The sequence below is a fragment of the Loxodonta africana genome, chromosome 21 (genome assembly GCF_030014295.1).
Source record: "Loxodonta africana isolate mLoxAfr1 chromosome 21, mLoxAfr1.hap2, whole genome shotgun sequence".
Lineage (NCBI taxonomy): Eukaryota > Metazoa > Chordata > Mammalia > Proboscidea > Elephantidae > Loxodonta > Loxodonta africana.
The window spans coordinates 22,848,283-22,869,587 of record NC_087362.1 but is presented as its reverse complement, the minus strand read 5'-3'; the positions used below and the strand labels follow the sequence as shown (position 1 = coordinate 22,869,587).

The 21,305-nt window shown below is 36.8% G+C and overlaps 1 protein-coding gene and 1 pseudogene across 1 annotated transcript; one reads left to right on the top strand and one right to left on the bottom strand.

Moving 5' to 3' along the window:
* Nucleotides 1–21,305, top strand: part of LOC100664000 (methylsterol monooxygenase 1-like) — an 81,149-nt pseudogene that overhangs the window by 7,756 nt on the left and 52,088 nt on the right.
* LOC100673697 (methylsterol monooxygenase 1-like) lies at nt 10,648–18,167 on the bottom strand. The gene is made up of 4 exons (XM_064273596.1): nt 18,051–18,167; nt 15,510–15,636; nt 14,543–14,697; nt 10,648–11,537 (listed from the first exon to the last, which is right to left on the bottom strand). Exons 1-4 carry the CDS (start codon nt 18,059–18,061, stop codon nt 11,390–11,392), a joined length of 441 nt encoding a protein of 146 aa, XP_064129666.1. The 5' UTR covers nt 18,062–18,167; the 3' UTR covers nt 10,648–11,389.

Genomic DNA, 21,305 nt, shown 5'->3' with positions numbered 1-21,305 from the left:
AAATCAGTGTTTCTATTTCCTTTTCCTTTGGCATGATTACTAAGAACGTAACACATATGCACACACACAGCCAGTCTACAGATTTTCTTTAGTGTCTAAAATTCATGGTAAACTGAGAACCGAAGAACAAAAAATTACATGAGATATTTAATTTTTCTCACTTTTGTGGCCAGAGCAATATCCTGACACACAGTTGGATACCTGACAATTTGGTAGGAGCTGTAGCAATGACAGAGCCATTCAGATGGGACCCAAAACAACCACCCTTTAATGTTTAAAGTTCTAAAACTGTTAACATTTTATGTTTAACAAATTTTCGCCACATTACTGACTCCCACAAAAGTGTTGATTTTTACATTTTATTAGAACTGCTTTGATCTGGCCTTGACAAATTGGCTATGTTGGAGTTTTCGGCATTGATCCTGATTACATGGCGAACTAACCCTAAATCAATCATCCCTTTCCTTAGAGCAAATTCAAAGGCAAAGATCTAAATTAGAGTTTAAGTCAGTCGTTAAATGCCTTATTTAAACCATCAAAGACAGTTATTCAGATTTTATTAAAGGCATCCCTAGACCTTTTGACGTTTAGTGGGCCCAAAATGATATTTTTATTAAGGATTACTATTATTATATAGGTATGACTAGATATATTATTACATGTAGAGACAATATAATTTTATAAAACTATATGCATGAGTAACAGAATATATTAAGGTATTCTTATCTATTTGTTTTAGGCTCCATTTGGAGTTGGGGCTGAAAATATATATCCTCTGAAAAACCCTAATTTTTGAACCTGGATGTTTCGTCAGAATTATGCTTTTATTTGATCGTGTAATTCTTCTTTTGACTTGGGTGACCTTTCATTTGACAGGAGCTATTGATACCTGTGGGCGAGTTATGGCGTCTAGTCAGGTCAGGTGATTAAAAAAAAGTATCATAAAATATCTTTATTTCATAATCAAAGATTATTTGTAGACTAATAGAAGTTAACTTTATTAATTTTTTTAAATGAGACAAAAATTGGATAAAATTCATGTAATATTTTAATAATACAAGGAGACTTTCACCCTATCTCTTCTGTACCATTTTTATAGTGAGAATATATTTGCGTATTGTTTGGGCAAATAAAATTTTGATAGGTCCTGCCAGACTGCCTTCTAAAAGGGTCCCTACCTGTACTCCAACCAGGAACATATGAGAATGTTTTCCCTTTCCCCAACATCCTTCTAAACCTAGACATTACACTCTTTTAAATAAGATAAAAATAGCTTTCAGTTTTTCCACCTGCATTTCCTCCGTGACTAGTGAGGCTATGCATCTATTTGTATGTATATTACTTTTTTCTTCTTTGAGTTACCTTTCTATATCCTTTATATATGTTGTAAATATTTTCACCCTGTCATTTTGAGTTTAACTCTTGATGGCTTTTTCATGGTAATAAAATTTTTAATTTTCACGTAGTCAAATCTATCAGTCATTTCTTTTATGGTTTTTGGACTTCATGCCTTGTTTAGAAAGGCCTCTCCTGAATGATTGATGTTCAAATAAAAATATTTTTGTTGTTTCTTAAAAATCTGTTAAATACCATAATTCAAGATTACCGATTTCTTTATCCTTCTTTAATAAATCTAAACCTATATCTTATTTGAAAAGAATGTGGAAACATTGAGCCTTCACTGAAAAAAATATTTCTCGTTTTCTCAGTCCAGCAATTTTTTTTTTATTAATGACAAAAACACTGTCTTAGTTATCTAGTGCTGCCATAACAGAAATACCACAAGTGGATGGCTTTAACAATGAGAAATTTATTTTCTCACAGTCTAGTAGGTTACAAGTCCAAATTCAGGGCGTCAGCTCCAGGGGAAGGCTTTCTCCCTCTGTCGACTCTGGAGGAAGGTCCTTGTCCTCAATCATCCCCTGGTCAAAGAGCTTCTCAGGTGCAGGGACCCAATGCCCAAAAGGACATGCTCTGGTCCTGGTGCTGCTTTCTTCGTGGTATGAGTTCCCAGCTCTCTGCTTGCTTTCCTTTCCTTTTATCTCTTGAGAGATAAAAGGTGGTGCAGGCCTCACCCCAGGGAAACTCCCTTTACCTTGGATCAGGGACGTGACCTCAGCTGGGTGGGGTTACAATCCCATCCTAATCCTTTCAACATAAAATTACAATCACAAAATGGAGGACAATCACATGATACTGGGAATCATGGCCTAACCAAGTTAATACACACATTTTTTGGGGGGACATAATTCAACCCATGACAAGCACTGCTGTAATATGTACATATTTCAGATGCTTCTTTTCTGTCTATTGGAAGATACCTTGTGGCATATTATTTATATTTAATGACTTTTTAAATGCCTAATATCCTAATTTTTTATTATTTTAAAATTATTATATGCTCATTGCATTTGACTTGGGACTTAGTATGTCCATGAAGGCATAGTCTAAGAATAATTCTAAACCACTGAAATAGCAAGATTAATGCTTCTCATCTTAGGCAGAGAATAGTCTACAGAGGAATTGTAACTGACTCGTTGAACTATCCCTTTCCTTCTATCTTTCCTCCCATTTTTCCTTCCCTCTCTTCCTCCCTCCCTCTGCTTCAGCTCCGCAAAGGGAGGGAGCAGTTGGGGTGATTCGGCTGCTATTGTGCAGGCATAGCTGCGTATGAAATGTTAGAGATGCAGTCAGAAATAAAGGAGAAAACTCTAAATGTGACTCTTTACAAAATTATTTATTTTCTCCCAACTCTACAAAGCAAACTCATATTCTAATTAATCATGGTACATTTAATCCTAACTTGTCATTACCTGGAAACCCTGGTGGTGTAGTGGTTAAGTGCTACAGCTGCTAACCAAAAGGTTGGCAGTTCAAATCCACCAGGTGCTCTTTGGAAACCCTATGGGGCAGTTCTATCCTGTCCTATAGGGTCACTATAAGTTGGAATCGACTCGACAGCATCGGGTTTTTTGGCTTTGTTATTACCCTAAAAAATTAAAATAAGTTGCTACACAGTAAGTCTTGGGTATAATCTTTTTAACTCTTGATACTAATTTCACATAACCTTTACCAAAGCCCTGGTGGTGTAGTGGTTAAGGGCTTGGCTGCTAACCGAAAGACGGGATGTTCAAATCTACCGGCTGCTCCTTGAAAACCCTATGGGGCAGTTCTACTCTGTCCTATGAGGTTGCTCTGAGTTGGAATCGACTCAAGGGGAATGGGTTTTACCAAAAGGCATATATAGTATTGTGGGCATTATTTAGCTGTTATAATCTGCAGTGTGAACGCTCTAAAACAGAAAAGAAAAATAACTCTAGAAAATTTACATCTAAAGATTTATTGTGTCTCATCCTATGAAGTATTTAATATACAAGTTCCATAGATCTTTTTTTTTGTTTTCTAGAATATGCACATTTTAATTTTTCTTTAATTGTACTTTAAATGAAAGTTTAGCAAACAAACTAGCTTCTCATTAAACAGTTAGTACACGTGTTGTTTTATGACATTGGTTAAGAATCCCAGGATATGTAAACACTCTCATTTCTCGACCTTGGGTTCCCTATTATCAGCTTTCCTGTCCCCTCCTGCCCTCTCATCCTTGCCCCTGGGCTGGTGTGCCTGTTTAGTCTCATTTTGTTTTATGGGCTTGTCTAATCTTTGGCTGAAGGATGAACCTTGGGAGTAACTTCATTACTAAGCTAAAAGGGTGTCTGGGGTTCATACTCTTAGGGTTTCTCCACTCTATGTCAGGCCTTTTCTGTAAATTTTTTCTTTTGTGAATATAACAGAAATAAAATGACTTAGGTGAAGTAGAATGCTGTTTGAATAATGAGCACATGATTATCAATGAAAATGCCACCTATTTGATACTAATTTATTTCCTTAATAATTTTTGCCATTTTTATTTCAGTGGCTATGATATTCTTCTCAACCCTTTAAACCTCATCCCTTTCTGTGCTGGCTCAGCATCATGATTTCTACCACGTGAACTTCATTGGAAACTTTGCTTCAACTTTTACATGGTGGAATAGATTTTTGGAACAGACTGTCAGTTTAATGCCCACACTGAAAAGATGAAGAAATGGAGAAAAGACTGAATAAACCTCTCCTGAAAACCCTCTTGAAGATAAACATTTTCCTGAATTGAATGCTAGTAAAATTGCTTCTGGGAGTAAAAATAAGCACATGTCTTGTGCTGGCCTCATATTTAACTCTAGGCATTTTGTTGAATTTGCCTAAGGATCAAAATGTCATGGGTTGACCCACATCAGTTGATACAGTGAGTGACTGAAGCTGCTAAATCAGAATAGCTGCACTGAGGACTTTAGTCTGGAGCTGTCCATTTGAGGTAATTCTCCCTTTCTTTGGGATTTTTTGATTCAATGCGCTATTGGCGTCTATAAATTAGAGCTTTTCTGAACCAATGTAAGAGGAATATTTTAGTCTGAAGGTTCTCACACATACTTAAATTTTAAAAAAATTGAGGGGCTTTGTTTCTGGTATTTACACTTTCATTTTTATATATCGGGTTTTCATTATACTTAAATCTGTGTCTGGAAACTTTATGAAGTGACCTGCTATATTTGCACTTTGTGCTATTGAAATAAATGAAATAAATTTTTGTCTCATTCCATTTCCATTTTTGAACATTACCTGTTACTTTTTATTTTACTATTCTAAGGAAAAATACAGAAGTTATTAAATTTTTAAGTTTTATAATAAAAGGAATATTCCTGCTTTTAAAATATTTCATTTGCTAAACTGTTTCCTGGAATTTTCCACATGTAATTATCAGGCAGCCTACTGGGAGAAATTCCATTGAGCTGATAAAGTGGAGGATATACAAGCAGCTCTTTTCTCACCATAGAAAATTCATGTTTTCTGCACAGATAAAGAATTGAGTGGAACATTTTCGCAGCTGATTAATCTCTAAATTCTAACTCAAATCAAGGGTTGATAATTCTAACTTAGTATTTAAAAAAAAAAAAAAAATGCCCTCAAGTTGATTCTAACTCACGGTGACCCCACGTAGGTCAAGAGTAGAACTGCTGCATAGGGTTTCCAGTGGCTGATTTTTCGGAAGCAGATTGCCAAGTTTTCTTCCAGGGCACCTCTGGGTGTACTCCAACTTTTGGTTAGCATCTGAGCCCTTAGTTGTTTGTGATTATTGACTTTTTTTTTCCTTAATATTGAGCCATTTTCTGATAAAATTATTCTTTTTTAAAAAAAGAAATTACGTAGTAAACAGGCCTAAATAAGGGATTCAGAAAGTTACAACTGAGAATATTTTGCTAGACCATTTTAATAACTTGTGCAGGTTTATAATGGCCTTTTCATTTTCCTACCTCCCATAGCCGTGTGTGTATAAATTTTGTTGTCTCTTTTTTCTCAAACAGCAATTTTGGGGCTGCACTTAAAATTATGCTGTTTAATTATAAAATATCTATAGGAATTATCTTCTACCTTTCACTCCCTAATCATGGAATGCACAGACATCTGAGGTGGTACAGAGTGTTAACGGGCTGGGCTGCTAACTGAAAGGCTGGAGTTTCGAGTCCACCCAGAGGATTCGCAGAAGAAAAGCCTGGTAATCTACTTCCAAAGAAATCAATTTGTCATAAAGACTAAAATGATAAAGATCATGGAAGAAAAAATAGGGACATTAGGAGCCCTAATACAAGGCATAAACAGAATAAAAAACATTACTAAAAATGACGAAGAGAAACCAGATACCTGGGAGCTCCTAAAAATCAAACACTTTCGCTCATCTAAAGACTTCACAAAAGAGTAAAAAGACCACCTACAGACTGGGAAAGAATTTTCAGCTATGACATCTCTGACCAGCGCCTGATCTCTAAAATCTATATGATTCTGTTAAAACTCAACCACAAAAAGACAAACAACCCAGTCAAAAAGTGGGCAAAGGATATGAACACGCACTTCACTAAAGAAGATATTCAGGCAGCTAGCAGACACATGAGAAAATGCTCTCGATCATTAGCCATTAAAGAAATGCAAATTAAAACTATGATGAGATTCCTTCTCACTCCAACAAGGCTGGCATTAATCCAAAAAACACAAAATAATAAATGTTGGAGGGGCTACGGAGAGATTGGAACTCTTATACACTGCTGGTGGGAATGTAAGATGGTACAACCTTTTTGGAAATCTATCTGGCGTTTTCTTAAAAAGTTAGAAATAGAACTACCATACAACCCAGAAATCCCACTCCTCGGAATATACCCTAGAGAAATAAGAGCCTTTACACGAACAGATATGTGCACAGCCATGTTCGCTGCAGCACTGTTTACAATAGCAAAAAGATGGAAGCAACCAAGGTGTCCATCAATAGATGAATGGTTAAATAAATTATGGTATATTCACACAGTGGAATACTACGCATTGATTAAGAACAGTGACGAATCTGTGAAACATTTCATAACACGGAGGAACCTGGAAGGCATTATGCTGAGTGAAATTAGAGGCAAAAGGACAAATATTGTGTAAGACCACTATTATAAGATCTTGAGAAATAGTATAAACTGAGAAGAACATATTCTTTTGTGGTTACGAGAGGGGGGAGAGAGGGAGGGAGGATGGGAAAGGGTTATTTACTGATTAATTAGTAGATAAGAACTACTTCAGGTGAGGGGAAGGACAATACTCAATACAGGGAAGGTCAGCTCACCTGGACTGGACCAAAAGCAAAGAAGTTTCCAGGATAAACTAAATGCTTCGAAGGTCAGCGGAGCAAGGGTGGGGGTTTGGGGACTAGGGCTTAAGGAGACTTATAAGTCAATTGGCAAAATAAATTCTATTGTGAAAACATTCTGCATCCAGCTTTGAAGTGTGGCGTCTGGGGTCTTAAATGCTGACAAGCGGCCATCTAAGATGCATCAATTGGTCTCAACCCACCTGAATCAAAGGAGAATGAAGAACACCAAGGTCACACGATAACTATGAGCCCAAGAGACAGAAAGGGCCACATGAACCAGAGACTTAACATCATCCTGAGACCAGAAGAACTAGATGGTGTCCGGCCACAACTGATGACTGCCCTGATAGGGAGCACAACAGAGAACCCCTGGGGAAGCAGGAGAACAGTGGGATGCAGACTCCAAATTCTCATAAAAAGACCAGACTTAATGGTCTGACTGAGACTAGAGGAATCCCGGCGGTCATGGTCTCCAAACCTTCTGTTGGCCCAGGACAGGAACCATTCCCGAAGACAATTCATCAGACATGGAAGGGACTGGACAATGGGTTGGAGAGAGATGCTGATGAAGAGTGAGCTACTTATATCAGGTGGACACTTGAGACTGTGTTGGCATCTCCTATCTGGAGGGGAGATGGTATGGTAGAGAGGATTAGAAACTGGCAAAACGGTCACGAAAGGAGAGACTGGAAGGAGGGAGCGGGCTGACTCATTGGGGGAGGGTAAATGGGAGTATATAGTAAGGTGTATATAACTTATATGTGACAGACTGACTTGATTTGTAAACTTTCACTTAGAGCACAATAAAAATTATTAAAAAAAAAATCAGCCACTGAAAACCCTATGGAGCATAGTTCTACTTTGACACATGTGGGGTCTCTATAAGTCTGAATTAAAGATTTTATTTCCTGAATTGCTTGGTTGGTATTCTTCAAATAGACTGTCAACCAATTAAGTTCAAGAAAATGAAAAATTTGAGAGCCAGCACAGATCCTGTCACTGAAAACGATTATTTTTCCTTGCACATTGAGATAGGCAACGTTTGCAAATCTTTCTCTTTAAAAAGTGATGTGTAGATATATTCAATAAGCTGAAATAAATTGAGATAAGTACCAAGAGCACACATTTAAACTTAAAATAGCTATAAATTCAAAGCATTATCACTTAGAAGACTTGCTAAGAACAAAAATTTTTTAATTTTGTTTTCAATTCCATGGGAAACTTTGCATTAAAATGCTTGTCAGTCATTTTATCAGTCTTTCATAACTTTAGTTGAAACGAATCATGTTTTATTTTGTAGCATCTCATATAAAACCTCAAATATAGAAGTGATTTCCTGCTGTGAAGAGCACAGAGCTGGGTTGAAAGCTTAAAATAACTCTGGAACTTGATCACCCCTTAGACAATTTAATTAACCAAAATAAATGGTTTGTTCTGGGTCTGTGAATTAATAATTTAGCCACTTGGTTTACTGGACATTTGTATATTGTATATGGTTTTTCAAAGTGTTCAGAATATGGAGCAAGTCACTTTTTCACAGCACATCTTTTTCCAGGACTTCAATTCTGCTAAATCCTATGAGTGGTTATTGGTTGTAGCCACAGCGTGTGCTAATCACTGGACAAAGTGACCTTCTACCTCTATGCTGGAGAGTGAGCTCTGAGCCCATCTCTGGCAGGATCAGTACTAGGTGCCTTTGAGTTGATTCTGACTCAGGGCCATTTGATGTGTCAGAGTAGAACTGTGCTCCATAGGGTTTTTGGTGGCTGATTTTTCAGAAGTGGATCACTACGCCCCTTTCTTTTAAGATGCCTCTGGGTGTACTCAAGCCTCCAAAATATATATGTGAGTGTGTGTGTGCGCGTGCACGTGTGTGTTCCTACAGTATTAAAAAAATCTACTATCCAACTATTTTGCACATTAACAATGTATATCTGGCAGCAACAAGCCCTGAGGTACAAGGTGAGAGTAACACTGGCTGTGATGGTTAAGGTTATGTGTCAACTTGGCTGGACTATGATTCTCAGTGGTTTGCAGTTATGTAATGATGTAGTCATCCTCCATTTTGTGATCTGATGTGATCATCTTCCATTTTCGCATGCCGATTTTCGCACAATGACCTGGCCTTTGGAACTAACCATGTCGATAAGTGAGGAGAGGGTGTATTTCACCCACTTCTCTAGTTGTGATGCTTTCTTTTCCCACTGCAAGGTGAGTTCCTTGAGGGTAGTGATATTGTCTGCCTTGTGTGCTGCTCTGTCACTGGAAACTAGCCCATAAAAGGGATTTAATGTGTATTCACTGAAAGAATCCATGTCTTATATGTCTGTTTGCAATGATTTGTGTCAAATTGGGTCTCAGTTTCTTTATAATTAACAGATATATGAGACATTGATTGTTTCAACAAATGTTTGTTAAATCCTTTTTATAGGCTAGATTCTGGTAACAGAGCAGCACTTCAGGCAGACAAAGACATTTGTTAACCATAAACTAGCTCAGACTTTATCTAATGCAAAGAGTGTAACTTTAGGCAATTTCCCTTGCTTCCTGAGAGATAACCTTTGGAATTCTCTGAGTAACTGAGATACTTTGTATAATTTTAAAACCTCTGGACTACACCTAAGATTTAAATGAATGGGGAGGCCAGCTAGTCCAGAGACCACCTAGTAACCTGATGTCAGCTGATCTCAGTAAGGGAGGGGGCAGTGGTTCAAACAATCATGTTAAGACTTGCCAATTGTTGATTTTCTATTCTACTCTGCCCTCTTCTCTTTAAAAGCATCATTGTAACTAGCCTACATTGAGCCATTTATGTTTTAGAAATAGAGTGGTCTCCCTATATACATATAGACTAACTGCCCAAATAAACCCTATGTTTTAATTTTTTAGTTTTATTTATTAACATGTCCTGACATTCTTATTTAAATACACAAGAACTTTTTCCCTTTTAAACTTTTAGTATTTCAAGGAAATAATAAATCTACCTCTAAAAAAATACCATTCCTAGTAGCCCTAATACTAGGTAAAATATTTAAACCAGGCACTGTAATAACCCTTGGGCTTAATCATCCACCCCCTTACCATCTTTTACAATTAATAAAACCAGGGCTTAGAGGGGTTAAATAACTTGCACGTGTTTATGTAAACAGGAAGTTATGAAGCCAGGATGGTGGAGAAAAACAGCATTATTTCTAGTGTACTGAGGGTTTTCAATTCATTCTTCATTCAACATTTATTTAGGTTGTACTAGACGGAGCCCTGGTGGCACAGTGGTTATGTGTTTGGCTGCTAACCAAAAGATTGGTGGTTTGAACTTACCAGCTTTTCTGTGGGAAAAAGATACAGCGGTCTGCTCCCCTAAAGATTTATGGCCTTGGAAACCCTATGGGGCACTTCTAGTGTCCTAAAGGGTCATTATGAGTCAGAATCAACTTTACAACAACAGATTTGGTTTGGTTTTGGACATGCCAAAGAAAGATCCCTGGTGGTGCTGTGGTTAAGCACTCAGCTGCCAAACAAAAGATCAGCAGTTCAAACCCATTGGCTACTCTGAAGGAGAAAGATGAGGCAGTCTGCTTCCATAAAGATTACAGCCTTGGAAACTGCTATGGGAAAGTTCTACTTTGTCCTATAAGGGTTGCTATAAGTTGGAATTGACTCGATGGCAATGGGTTTGGTTTTTAGTTATATGTCAGGTCCCCTGGGTGGTACAAACAGTTAAGTGCTTGAATAGTAGCCGAAAGGTTGGCAGTTCAAACCCAGAGGTACTTGGAAGACAGGCCTGGCAATTTGCTTTCAAAAGGCCACAAGATTGAAAACCCTATAAAGCACGGTTCTATTCTGACACACATGGAGTTGCCAGGAGCTGGAATTGACTGTATCGCAAATAATACTAACAATAACAACAACAACTTTATGTGTCAGGTACTTGGTAGTTACTTATTGGGTAGATGTGGTCAGTGAGGAATGGGAAACTGATTAAGATATGGTACCAATGGGTAACATGATCAGCTGCTAACCAAAAGTTTGGAGGATCAAGTCCACCCAAAGTCACCTTACAAGAAAGGCCTGGCAATTGGGAAAAATCAGCCACTGAAAACCCTATGAATAGAAATTGAAAAGAAGAGGCTCTGGACTTTTCAGATACTGTGGAGGATTTGGGTGAGTGGGCATGTGGCTGAGGACAGAGGGATTCTTTGAAAGGGCAAATTCTTCCAAAAGTCTAGAGTTCAATCTGAGGCCAACACCACGATTAAGAGCTTTCTGATATGGGCACTGCATATTTAAAAAATTTAAAGACCAATTTCAACTTAAGACCTATGGTATTCCTGGGGGAAAAAGATAAATACTTCTTCCAGTACTTAAAACCTTTTTTGTAAGGTTAGCAAAATGGCATTTAAGATTTCCTCATGAAAGCCACACTTAAATATGTATTTATTTGTACAGAAATAGGACTTGTACGTAAAGCAGAAAATGTTCCCACTAAGAAGATAATTAAAGGTTATTAATGTCCTTTTTATCACCATGCAGCCAAGATACGTGCTTATTTCTGCTCCCAGATGCAATGTTACTACTAGTTTCAATCCAGGAAAATGTATATCTTCAAGAGGGTTTAGAGGAAAGGTTCACTCAGTCTTTTTCTCCCATTTCTTTATCTTTTCAGTGTAGGCATTAAACTGAGTCTGTTCCAAAAATTCTATCCCACCATGTAAAAGTCGAAGCATAGTTTCCAGTGAAGTTCATGTGGTGGAAATCATGATGCCATGAACCAGCGTAGAAAGGGATGAGGTTTAAAGGGTTGAGAGGAATATCATAACCACTGAAATAAAATGGCAAAGATCATTAAGGAAATAAATACATCTCAAATAGGTGACATTTTCATTGACAATCACCTGCTGATTAACTAATTCAATACTTTGCCTAAGTCATTGTATTTTTATTATGTTTACAAAAGACAAGAATTTACAGAAATGGGTACATATTTGTCATGGATTGAACTGTGTCCCCCCAAAACATTTGTCAACTTGGCTAGACCATAATTTCCAGTATTGTGTGGTTGTCCTCCATTTTGTGATCTGATGAAATCATCCTCAATTTTGTGATTTGTTGTAAATCCTAACCTCTATATGTTAATGAGGCAGGATCTCTGTGGAGTGTATCTTCAGTCATACCTTACAAGAGGGTGTGACTTTAGTCACACCTTACTCATGTCACACGTTTGCTTGGGTTCCACCTTTTATCTTACAAGAGACAAAAGGAGAGAGAAGACAGCAGAGAGGAGAAGGGTTTACCTACCACCAAGAAAGAAGAGCTGGGGGTGGAGTGTATCCTTTGGACCCGGAGTGTCTGCGCTGGAGACCTCCTACACCCAGAGGAAGACTGATGCCAAGACACATGGAGATCGCCAAGGAATGCCGTGCCAACAGATGTTAAAAGGAGACAAGGACCTTCCACCAGAGCTGAAGGAGAAAGCCTTCCCTAGAGCTGGCACCCTGAATTTGGACTTCTAGCCTCATAAATTATGAGAGAATAAATTTGTTTGTTAAAGCCATCCACTTATGGTATTTCTGTTATAACTGCACTAGATAACTAAGACAACTTTCTAGAAAACATATTAAGAAAAAAAAAAAAAAAACCACAAAAGATCCATGGAAATTATATATTAAATACTTAAGAGGATGAAAGCCAATAATTTTTTGACATAGGTTTTCAAGAAACATTTTTCTTCTGTGTTTTAGAGGAGAGTTCTCACCACAGATTTCAACAGCTAAATAATGCCCACAACACTACATATGCCCTTCAGTAAAGGTCATGTGAAATTAGCATCAAGTATTAAAAAAGGTTATATCCAAGAATTACTGTGTAGCAACTTGTTTTATTTTTTTAGGTAATGACAATTGGGATTCAATGTACCATGTTTAATCGGAATATGAGTGTGCTTTCCATAGCTGGGAGAGCATATATTTTCAAAAAGAGTCATATTTAGAGTTTTCTGCCTTATTTCTGACTGCATCTCTACCATCTCACATGTGGCTGTGCCTGCACAATAGCAGCCGAATCACCCCAACCGCTCTCTCCCTTGGCTGAGCTGAGACAGAGGGAGGGAGGAAGAGGGCAAGGAAAATGAAAGGAAAGGGTAAGTTTAATAAGTCAGTTACAATTCATCTAGAATATTCTCTGCCCAAAATGAGAAGCATTAATCTTGCTACTTCAGCGGTTTAAAATAATTCTTAGAATACACCTTCATGGGCATAGTAAGCCCCAAGTCAAATGCAAAAAGCATATAATAATTTTAAAATAATAATAAAAAAATTAGGATATTAGGCATTTAAAAAGTCATTAAATATATTGTGCCCCAAAATATCTTACAATAGACAGGAAAGATGCATCTGAAATATGTACATATTACAGGTGAGTGCTTTGTCATTAATTAAAAAAAACTGCCAGACAGAAAAAATGAGAAACCTTCTTCAGTGAGGGCTCAATGTTTCCATATTTTTTTTCAAATAAGAAATAGGTTTAGATTCATTAAAGAAGGTTAAAAAAATGGCTAATTTTGAATTATATTTAAATAAATTTATAAGAAATAACAAAAATATTTTTATTTGAACATTAATCTTTCAGGAAAGGCCTTTCTAACCGAAGGCATGAAACCCAAAAGCCATTAAAGAAATGACTGATAGATTTTACTACATGAAAATTAAAAACTTTAGCACCATAAAAAAAACATCGAGTTAAAATTCAAATGACAGGAGAAAATACTTACAACATATATAAAGCAAACAAAGCTCATACGACCAATAGGAAAAAGACATATAACCTAATAGAAAAATGGGCAAAGGATATAGAAAGGTAACTCAAAGAAGAAAAAAGTAATATTGGTCAATAAACATACAAATAGATGCGTAGCCTCACTTGTCAAGGAGGAAATGCAGGTGAAAAACTGAAAACTCTTTTTGTTCTGTTACTGACAAATATTTAAAAGAGTGTAGTGTCTATGTTTGGAAGGATGTTGAGGAAAGGGGAAGGGAAAACATTCTCACACATTCCTGGTGGGAGTGAGAGTAGGGACCCTTTTAGAGGGCAGTTTGGCAGGACCTATCAAAATTTTATTTGCCCAAATGATACATGAATATATTCTCACTATAAAAACGATAACACATAACAAATCCAAATCCATTGCCTTCCAGTCAATTCTGACTCAGCCACCCTATAGAACAGAGTAGAACTGCCCCACAGGGTTTCCAAGGAGTGGCTGGTGGATTCCAACTGCCGACCTTTTGGTTAGCAGATTATCTCTTAACCACCAGGGCTCCGATAACAGCATAGATGCGGGAAAAACCTCCTATAAAAATATCTCTGTTACTTTAACTTTTAATCAACGATTAGTCTCCCTTTTTTTCTTTTTCAAATAATAAAACTAACAAAATTTACTTCTATTAGTCTAAAGATAATCTAATGACCATGAAAATAAAGATATTTTATGACACCTAATCACCTGACTAGAAATCGTAACTCACCTATGAACACCAATAGATTCTGTCAAACGAATGGTCACCCATGCCCAAAGAAAAAATACATGATCACATAAAAATAATACATGAATATATTCTGACTATAAACCGATAACAGCATATGTAGAGAAAAAGTCTTCTTGTATTATAAAAATATCTCTATTACTTGAACTTTTATCCAATGATTAGTCTCCTTCTTTAAAATAATAAACATTAACAAAATTAAGTTCTCTTATTAGTCTACAGATAATCTTACGACCATGGCATAAAGATATGATACTTCATCACCTGACTAGACACCATAACTCACCTGTGGGTATCAATAGCTCCTATCAAACGAAAGGTCACCCATGCCCAAAGAAAAATTATATGATCAAATAATAGCATGACTCCAATGATATATCCAGTTCCAAAAATTAGGATTTCCAGAGGATGTACATATTCAGTCTCAATTCCAAATGGAGCCTAAAACAAATAGAAAAGAATTCCTTAATATATTCTATGTTACTCATACATACAGTTTTATTAAAGTACGTTGTTCCTACATGTAATAATGTATCTAACCATACATATGTAATAATAGTAAATCTTAGTAAAAATATCCACTGAACATCCAAAGGTCTAGGGATGCCATTAATAGAATCTGAATAACTGTCTTTGATGGTTTAAATAAGGCATTTAACAATTGACTTGAGTTCTAATTTTGATCTTTGCCTTCGAATTTGCTTTAAGAAGAAACGGATGGTTGATTTGGTGTTAGTAAGCATATCATGTAATCAGGATCAATGCAGAAAATTCCAACATAGCCAGTTTGTCAGAGCCAAGTCATAGTAGTTCTAATAAAATCTAAAAATCACCACTTTTGTGGGTGTTAGTGCTGTGGTGACAATGTGTTAAACATAAGCTGATAGCGGTTTTAGAAGTTTTGACATTAAAGGGTGGTTGATTTAGGTCCCTTTTGAACAACTGTGGCATTACCACAGCCACTATCAAATTGTCAGGGACCCAGCTGTGTCAGAATATTGCTGTGGCCACAAAAATGAGACAAATGAAGTATTTCATTTTCGTTTTTTCAGTTCTCAATTTACCATGAAATTTAGATACTAAAGAAAATCTGTAGAACTGGTTGTCTGTGTGTATGTGTTATGTTCTTAGTAATCATGCCAAAGGAGAAGGAAATAAAAACATCACCAACAATTTTAAAAAATGCTCACACAGTAAAAATGATGACATTTTGTGTCTAATGAAAAAATGTATTAAGTACAATTCTAACATACCTGAAACTCATGATGAATTTTATGAATATATTTATATATTCTTTTGTGGTGTAAGAGTCTGTGCAGGAAATAGTGCAAGGTACCCTCAATCATGGCACAGCCAAAGCATCTTAGCAAAAGCATGTACCTTTAAGGTGAAAATATTGTAATAAGTATGAAATAATTTTTATGTAAATAATCTAAGCTCTTATCTGAGATCACGGCTTGAGATATTACATAAAACCAAATACCCATTTATCAGCTTGACCTAATTGCATATATTGATCAACTAAGTCCCAAAACTACTAGATACAAGATGGCTACATGGTACAAACCGAAGGGTAGAGTTTGAACACCATACCAATTCTAGTTCATTCTGACAGAAATTTACAGGTATGAAGTCAGAGTTAAGAAACAAAATTGATAACTTTTGGTTTTTTTTCAGGAAAAAAGTAATATTGATAAAGGGCTTGAACTAAGATGAATAGTACAATCATCACCTTTTTCTACTAATGAGAAAGACACAACTTACGTGCTATGGGCAAAAAATTATTTTATATACAAATGCACCCACACTCAGAAATTCTGTTGTATGTTGATTATATATTACATAGAAAAAATGTACATTTAAAAATTGATACATCTGTTTTCATGCAGGATCCAGAAGAGGATGTGGAACGAGGGATATCAATGCTGATGTCAGATGGATCCTGGCTGAAAGCAGAGAATACCAGAAAGATGTTTACCTGTGTTTTATTGACTATGCAAAGGCATCGGACAGTGTGGATCGTAACAAATTACAGATAACACTGCGAAGGATGAGAATCTTCCAGAACACTTGATTGTGCTCATGAGGAACCTGTACATTGACCAAGACGCACTTGTTCAAACAGAACAAGGGTATACTGCATGGTTTAAAGTCAGGAAAATTGTGCGTCAGGGCTGTATCCTATCAGCATACTTATTCAATCTGTACATTGAGCAAATAATGTGAGAAGCTGGACTATATAAAGAAGAATGGAGCATCAGGATTGGAGGACGACTCATTAACAACCTGCGTTATGCAGATGAGACAACATTGCTTGCTGAAAGTGAAGAGGACTTGAAGTACTAACTGATGAAGATCAAAGACTATAGCCTTCAGTATGGATTATGCCTCAACACAAAGGAAACAAAAATCCTCACAACTGGACCAATAAGCAACATCATGATAAATGGAGGAAAGATTGAAGTTCTCAAGGATTTCATTTAACTTGGATCCACAATCAAAACCCATAGAAGCCGCAGTCAAGAAATCAAACTGACGCATTGTATTGGGCAAATCTGCTGCAAAAGACTTTTTTAAGGTGTTAAAAGCAAAGATGTAACCTTGAAGAATAAGCTGTGCCTGACTCAAGCCGTGGTGTTTTCAATCACCTTGTATGCATGAGAAAGCTGGACAATGAATCTGGAAGACCAAAGAATAGACACCTTTGAATTATGGTGGTGGTGCAGAATGTTGAATATACCATGGACTGCCAAAAAAACGAACAAATTTGCCTTGGAATAAGTGCAGCCAGAATGCTCCTTAGAAGTAAGGATGGCGAGACTATGTCGACATGTTATCAAGAGGGGCATCATGCTTGGTAAAGTAGATGGTCACTGAAAAAGTGGAAAATCCTCAATGGGATGGATTGACCCAGTGGCTGCAACAATGGGCTCAAGCATTACAATGATTGTGAGGATGGTGCAGGACCGGGCAATGTTTAGTTCTGTTGTACGTAGGATTGCTGTGAGTCAGAACCAACTCAACAGCACCTAACAACAACAACATACTCAGGTAATTTTGGGTACAGAGAGTTGAATACAAATATTATTTGAACACAAATATTTGCACTCAGATAATACATATTTATTTTTATATGGGCACAATGTTTACATACCTCAAAAATTATTCTTTAATTCTTTCATTCATTTCAGACTTGAAATTTAATGTTTTCCCAGTAATTACTATCTTTTAATACCAGTTCTATTCAGTATAAGCATGTGTATCTGTATACAATGATACAAAGAATGCTATGGAAACTTCTGATCCTAAAAACTTACCTTCCAATAAAATATTACATTAGAAAAAAGAAAGACACAAAAATTAAAACAATTTAAGTTTTTATTATGGTTTACTTTTGTACATTTTATTTACTTCCAAAGTGTACATCAAACAAGCATTAATCAAATAAAAAAAAGATAAATATTGTGTATATTTTAATTGGAGTTCCTGGGTGGTACAGTTAAGAGCTCCACTGCTAAGCAAAAGGTTGGTGGCTCAAGTCTACCCAGCAGCACGTTGGAAGAAGGTCCTGGCAATCTACTTCTAAAAAATCTGCCATTGGAAACCCTATGGAGCACAGTTCTGCTCTAAGATACATGAGGTCTCCATGAGTTGGGTCAACCTGATGGCAACTGGTTATCAATTTACTGTGATGGCTATTGCAACTGGTTATTGTAATAACCAAATGGGTTAGTGTTTATATTTTAGTTGAGTAATAAATTTTGAGTATAAAAATCAAATTTTTATTTACATACCATCTTGCCATCTTGGCATTCTTTCCCAATCATAGGGAATATTGAAATACTCTGTAAAATAATAGGTTCCACAAATCAAAGGCAGCTGGATACAAAATTGATTAAAGAGAAGCACTTTAAAACATTTCCACTGGTTTGCCAATGATTCTGGCTTGTCCTGTAGAGAAAAATCGCAATACTTCATGTTGACGTCTGCTGTCAGTAGTTTACCTTGACAATTAGAAGTGAATCCCTAGTTTTTATTTAATGTTTATGTGGGATTATAAATCTATGTTACATTAAAGCCCAGAAATCACAACAACCATCTCTTCTACATACTGAACAACTATTTTCACTACTATGAGAAGGTGAAGAAACTTGATAGACAAACCCAGCATAACGATATTCAAATAAACCAAAGAAATACTGGAGAATAAAGAACTCTCCAGTCTTTGCTGTCCCTGATCTTTCATACTTTTTACTGTAAGTTTTAGAGAAGAAAGAATGTGTGACAGTAAGATTACAGTTAGGCCCCCCCCCAACTTATGAAGGAGTGGTACACACTAACGCTGGGAGCGTCTATTACAGAGGTAAATAGATGCTTCCAGTAATTTAGTGGTATTCATTCCAGAAAATAAGTGCATGTTTGTTCATATACAGCGACAGGATTATAAACTCTCTGAGCTAAAGAACTTCAGAGATGTGTCCAGTAGTTCCCAAAGGGTGGAGCGTTACTGCCTACAGGTGATGACATTCACAGATCCATGTCAAAATGAGGAAAGTGAGATCAGTGCAGTGAGCCGTTCATAAAACCTCACTGGAATGCTGATTTGCTTAGCAAGCCATAGCATAAAAGTTAATTCATACAACTTAAAGGCTATACTTAGACTTTTTTGGTGATAGGCAAAGTGCTTTTTGCTTTACAAAAAGAGAGTGTGCTTGGTTTTTGCTTAAAAATTCAGAAAACTGCCAAATTAATTTGTTTAACTGAACCATAACATCCAAACTGGGAAGCACCTCATCAACAGAGGCCCAAAGAAGTCAACTACCTTGCCCAGCATCACACAGGCAGTTATTAGCAGAACTTAGACTAACTAAAATCTAGGTCTGTGGACCCAGTTGATTCTTGAAATGAAGAGTTTTATTACTCCTGACAAAAATAGAAAAACATTGAACTGAGAATCAATCTGGAGACTCAGGTTCCAAACCCAAGGCCACCACTAAGCCATTACCTAGCTCTGTGATGTTTACAACTCAGTTTCCTGGACGATAACATGAGGGTTTTGCACAAGATATTTAAAATTGCCCTATTCCTGTTGTATTATCTGAGCCACCTCCTCCAAACCTCCAGTCTGTGTGACTGGGGACAAAATAAACTGAAGATTCAGGCTTGGGCCAACAGAGGCACTGTTTCCCACAGAAACTCCTGGCTAGAACCTAATACCCATGGGGGAAAAACAAAAACAAAAACCCAGTGCCATCAAGTCCATTCCGACTCATAGCAACCCTATAGGACAGAGTAGAACTGCCCCATAGAGTTTCCAAGGAGCGCCTGGCAGATTCAAACTGGCGACCCTTTGGTTAGCAGCCGTAGCACTTAACCACTACGCTGAAGCTACAGAAATTACCACAAAGATAACTATGGATAGTAAAATCAGATAGTATACTGTTTGAAAAAAAAAAATTTTTTTTTTGAAGTACATAAATTAGTTAAAGACAGTGAATAATAAAAAGTTACACCTAAAACAATATAAGAGTTTACCACATGTTGTTTCTTTATACATACCTGGGTTCTGATATGAAGGAATACGGTTATTAGGGCCATTGACTTCAGAAAGAATGTTTTTAGCAATATATTTTCAAGAAAAAAAAAAAAAAACTCTGGAGAATTAAGCTGTATGGTTATTTTTTTCAGGAAACATCCTATGAGGTCTACCTTATTACTCTCTTTCATTCCTGTAAATTTTTCCATAGCTAGCATGTTCATTAACTGTCCACTTGTCCATTCTGTTTGAAAGCAGAGAGTTTTTAGTATTATTTCATCACCACCTGTAACTTCTTACACCTACTATGTTATTTCAGGTATTTGTATTCAAAAAGTATAAAGTCATAATTAATATATACTGATTATTTTGTTTGTATTTACATCCCTTTACATTGTGAAAACTTGTATTCATTTACCGTCACAATTTATTTTAGTATTGAAAAAGCTCAAAGTATGGATTTTATTAAGGTTGTGGAGCTCAAAAGATATGCTGAGTATAGACTTGAATCCATACTACCCAGCCTGTTAATCTCTGATGTCTGACATCAGATTATAAACAACTAATTGTAACCAACTAGGTAACTGTCCTTTCTTTTGCTGTGTTTTATTGTAAAGCCACTCACATAACTCTTAGCTGAAAAAAGGTCGTCCTCTCTCTGACCAGTGAGGCAACAGCAGCATGGAACATACATAAGGACAGTGAAGAAGGAGAACGATACTTCTGCCTGCCTTGTCACATAATGAATTAGCCCTATACATAAATAACAGGTGATACCGGGCAGCCAGAATCACGCTAAAGGCACATTAGAACATAGACATCCAAATTGAATTGTCTTCCAAAGCAGACTTTTTCATAAAAATAATTTTTGAAACTTCTGTGTTCTTAATGTAGGGTGACAGGAGACTCTCCTTTGGGACATCATTCTTTTTTATTCCTTCCTCTTGAGAATCCACGGTCACCTGCCCTCCTGTACTATCCCCAGAGAGGCTTGACATTAGCACTTCCTAAAAGTGAGACTCACTGGGACAGGCTATGAAGCTGTCAGACTGACAGGAGGGAGTGTGTCCACTGATTGGCTACCTGGTGTTTCCTCAGTGAGTGCAAATTACTTTCCAATGATGAACACTTTTTTTTTTTTAATTGTGATTTAGGTGAAAGTTTACAGAGCAAATCAGTTTCTCATTAAACAGTTGATATGCAAATTGTTTTGTAACGTTGGTCGCCAACCCCAGATGTGTCAACACTCTTCCCCCATCCCCACCTCAGATTCCCTGTTTTCACTCATCCAGTTTTCCTGTCCCTTCCTGCCTTCTCGTCTTTGCTTTTGGGCTGGTGTGCCCACTAGTCTAGTATACATAATTGAACTATGAAGCATGTCCCTCATGTGTGTCGTTAGCCCTATACACCTGTCTAATCTTTGGCTCTGAATTGTGGTGTTGGAGGAGGATATTGAATATACCATAGACTGCCGAAAGAACGAACAAATCTGTCTTGGAAGAAGTACAGCCAG

Bases quoted from the DNA above. Each gene is read 5' to 3' on its own strand.
- LOC100673697 (XM_064273596.1), bottom strand. The intron at 14,698-15,509 runs GTATGTTAGAAT...TATTTGTTTTAG, and splicing joins AAATTCATCATGAGTTTCAG to GCTCCATTTGGAATTGAGAC. The intron at 11,538-14,542 runs GTGAGTTATGGT...ATTTTATTTCAG, and splicing joins GGAGCTATTGATACCCACAG to TGGTTATGATATTCCTCTCA.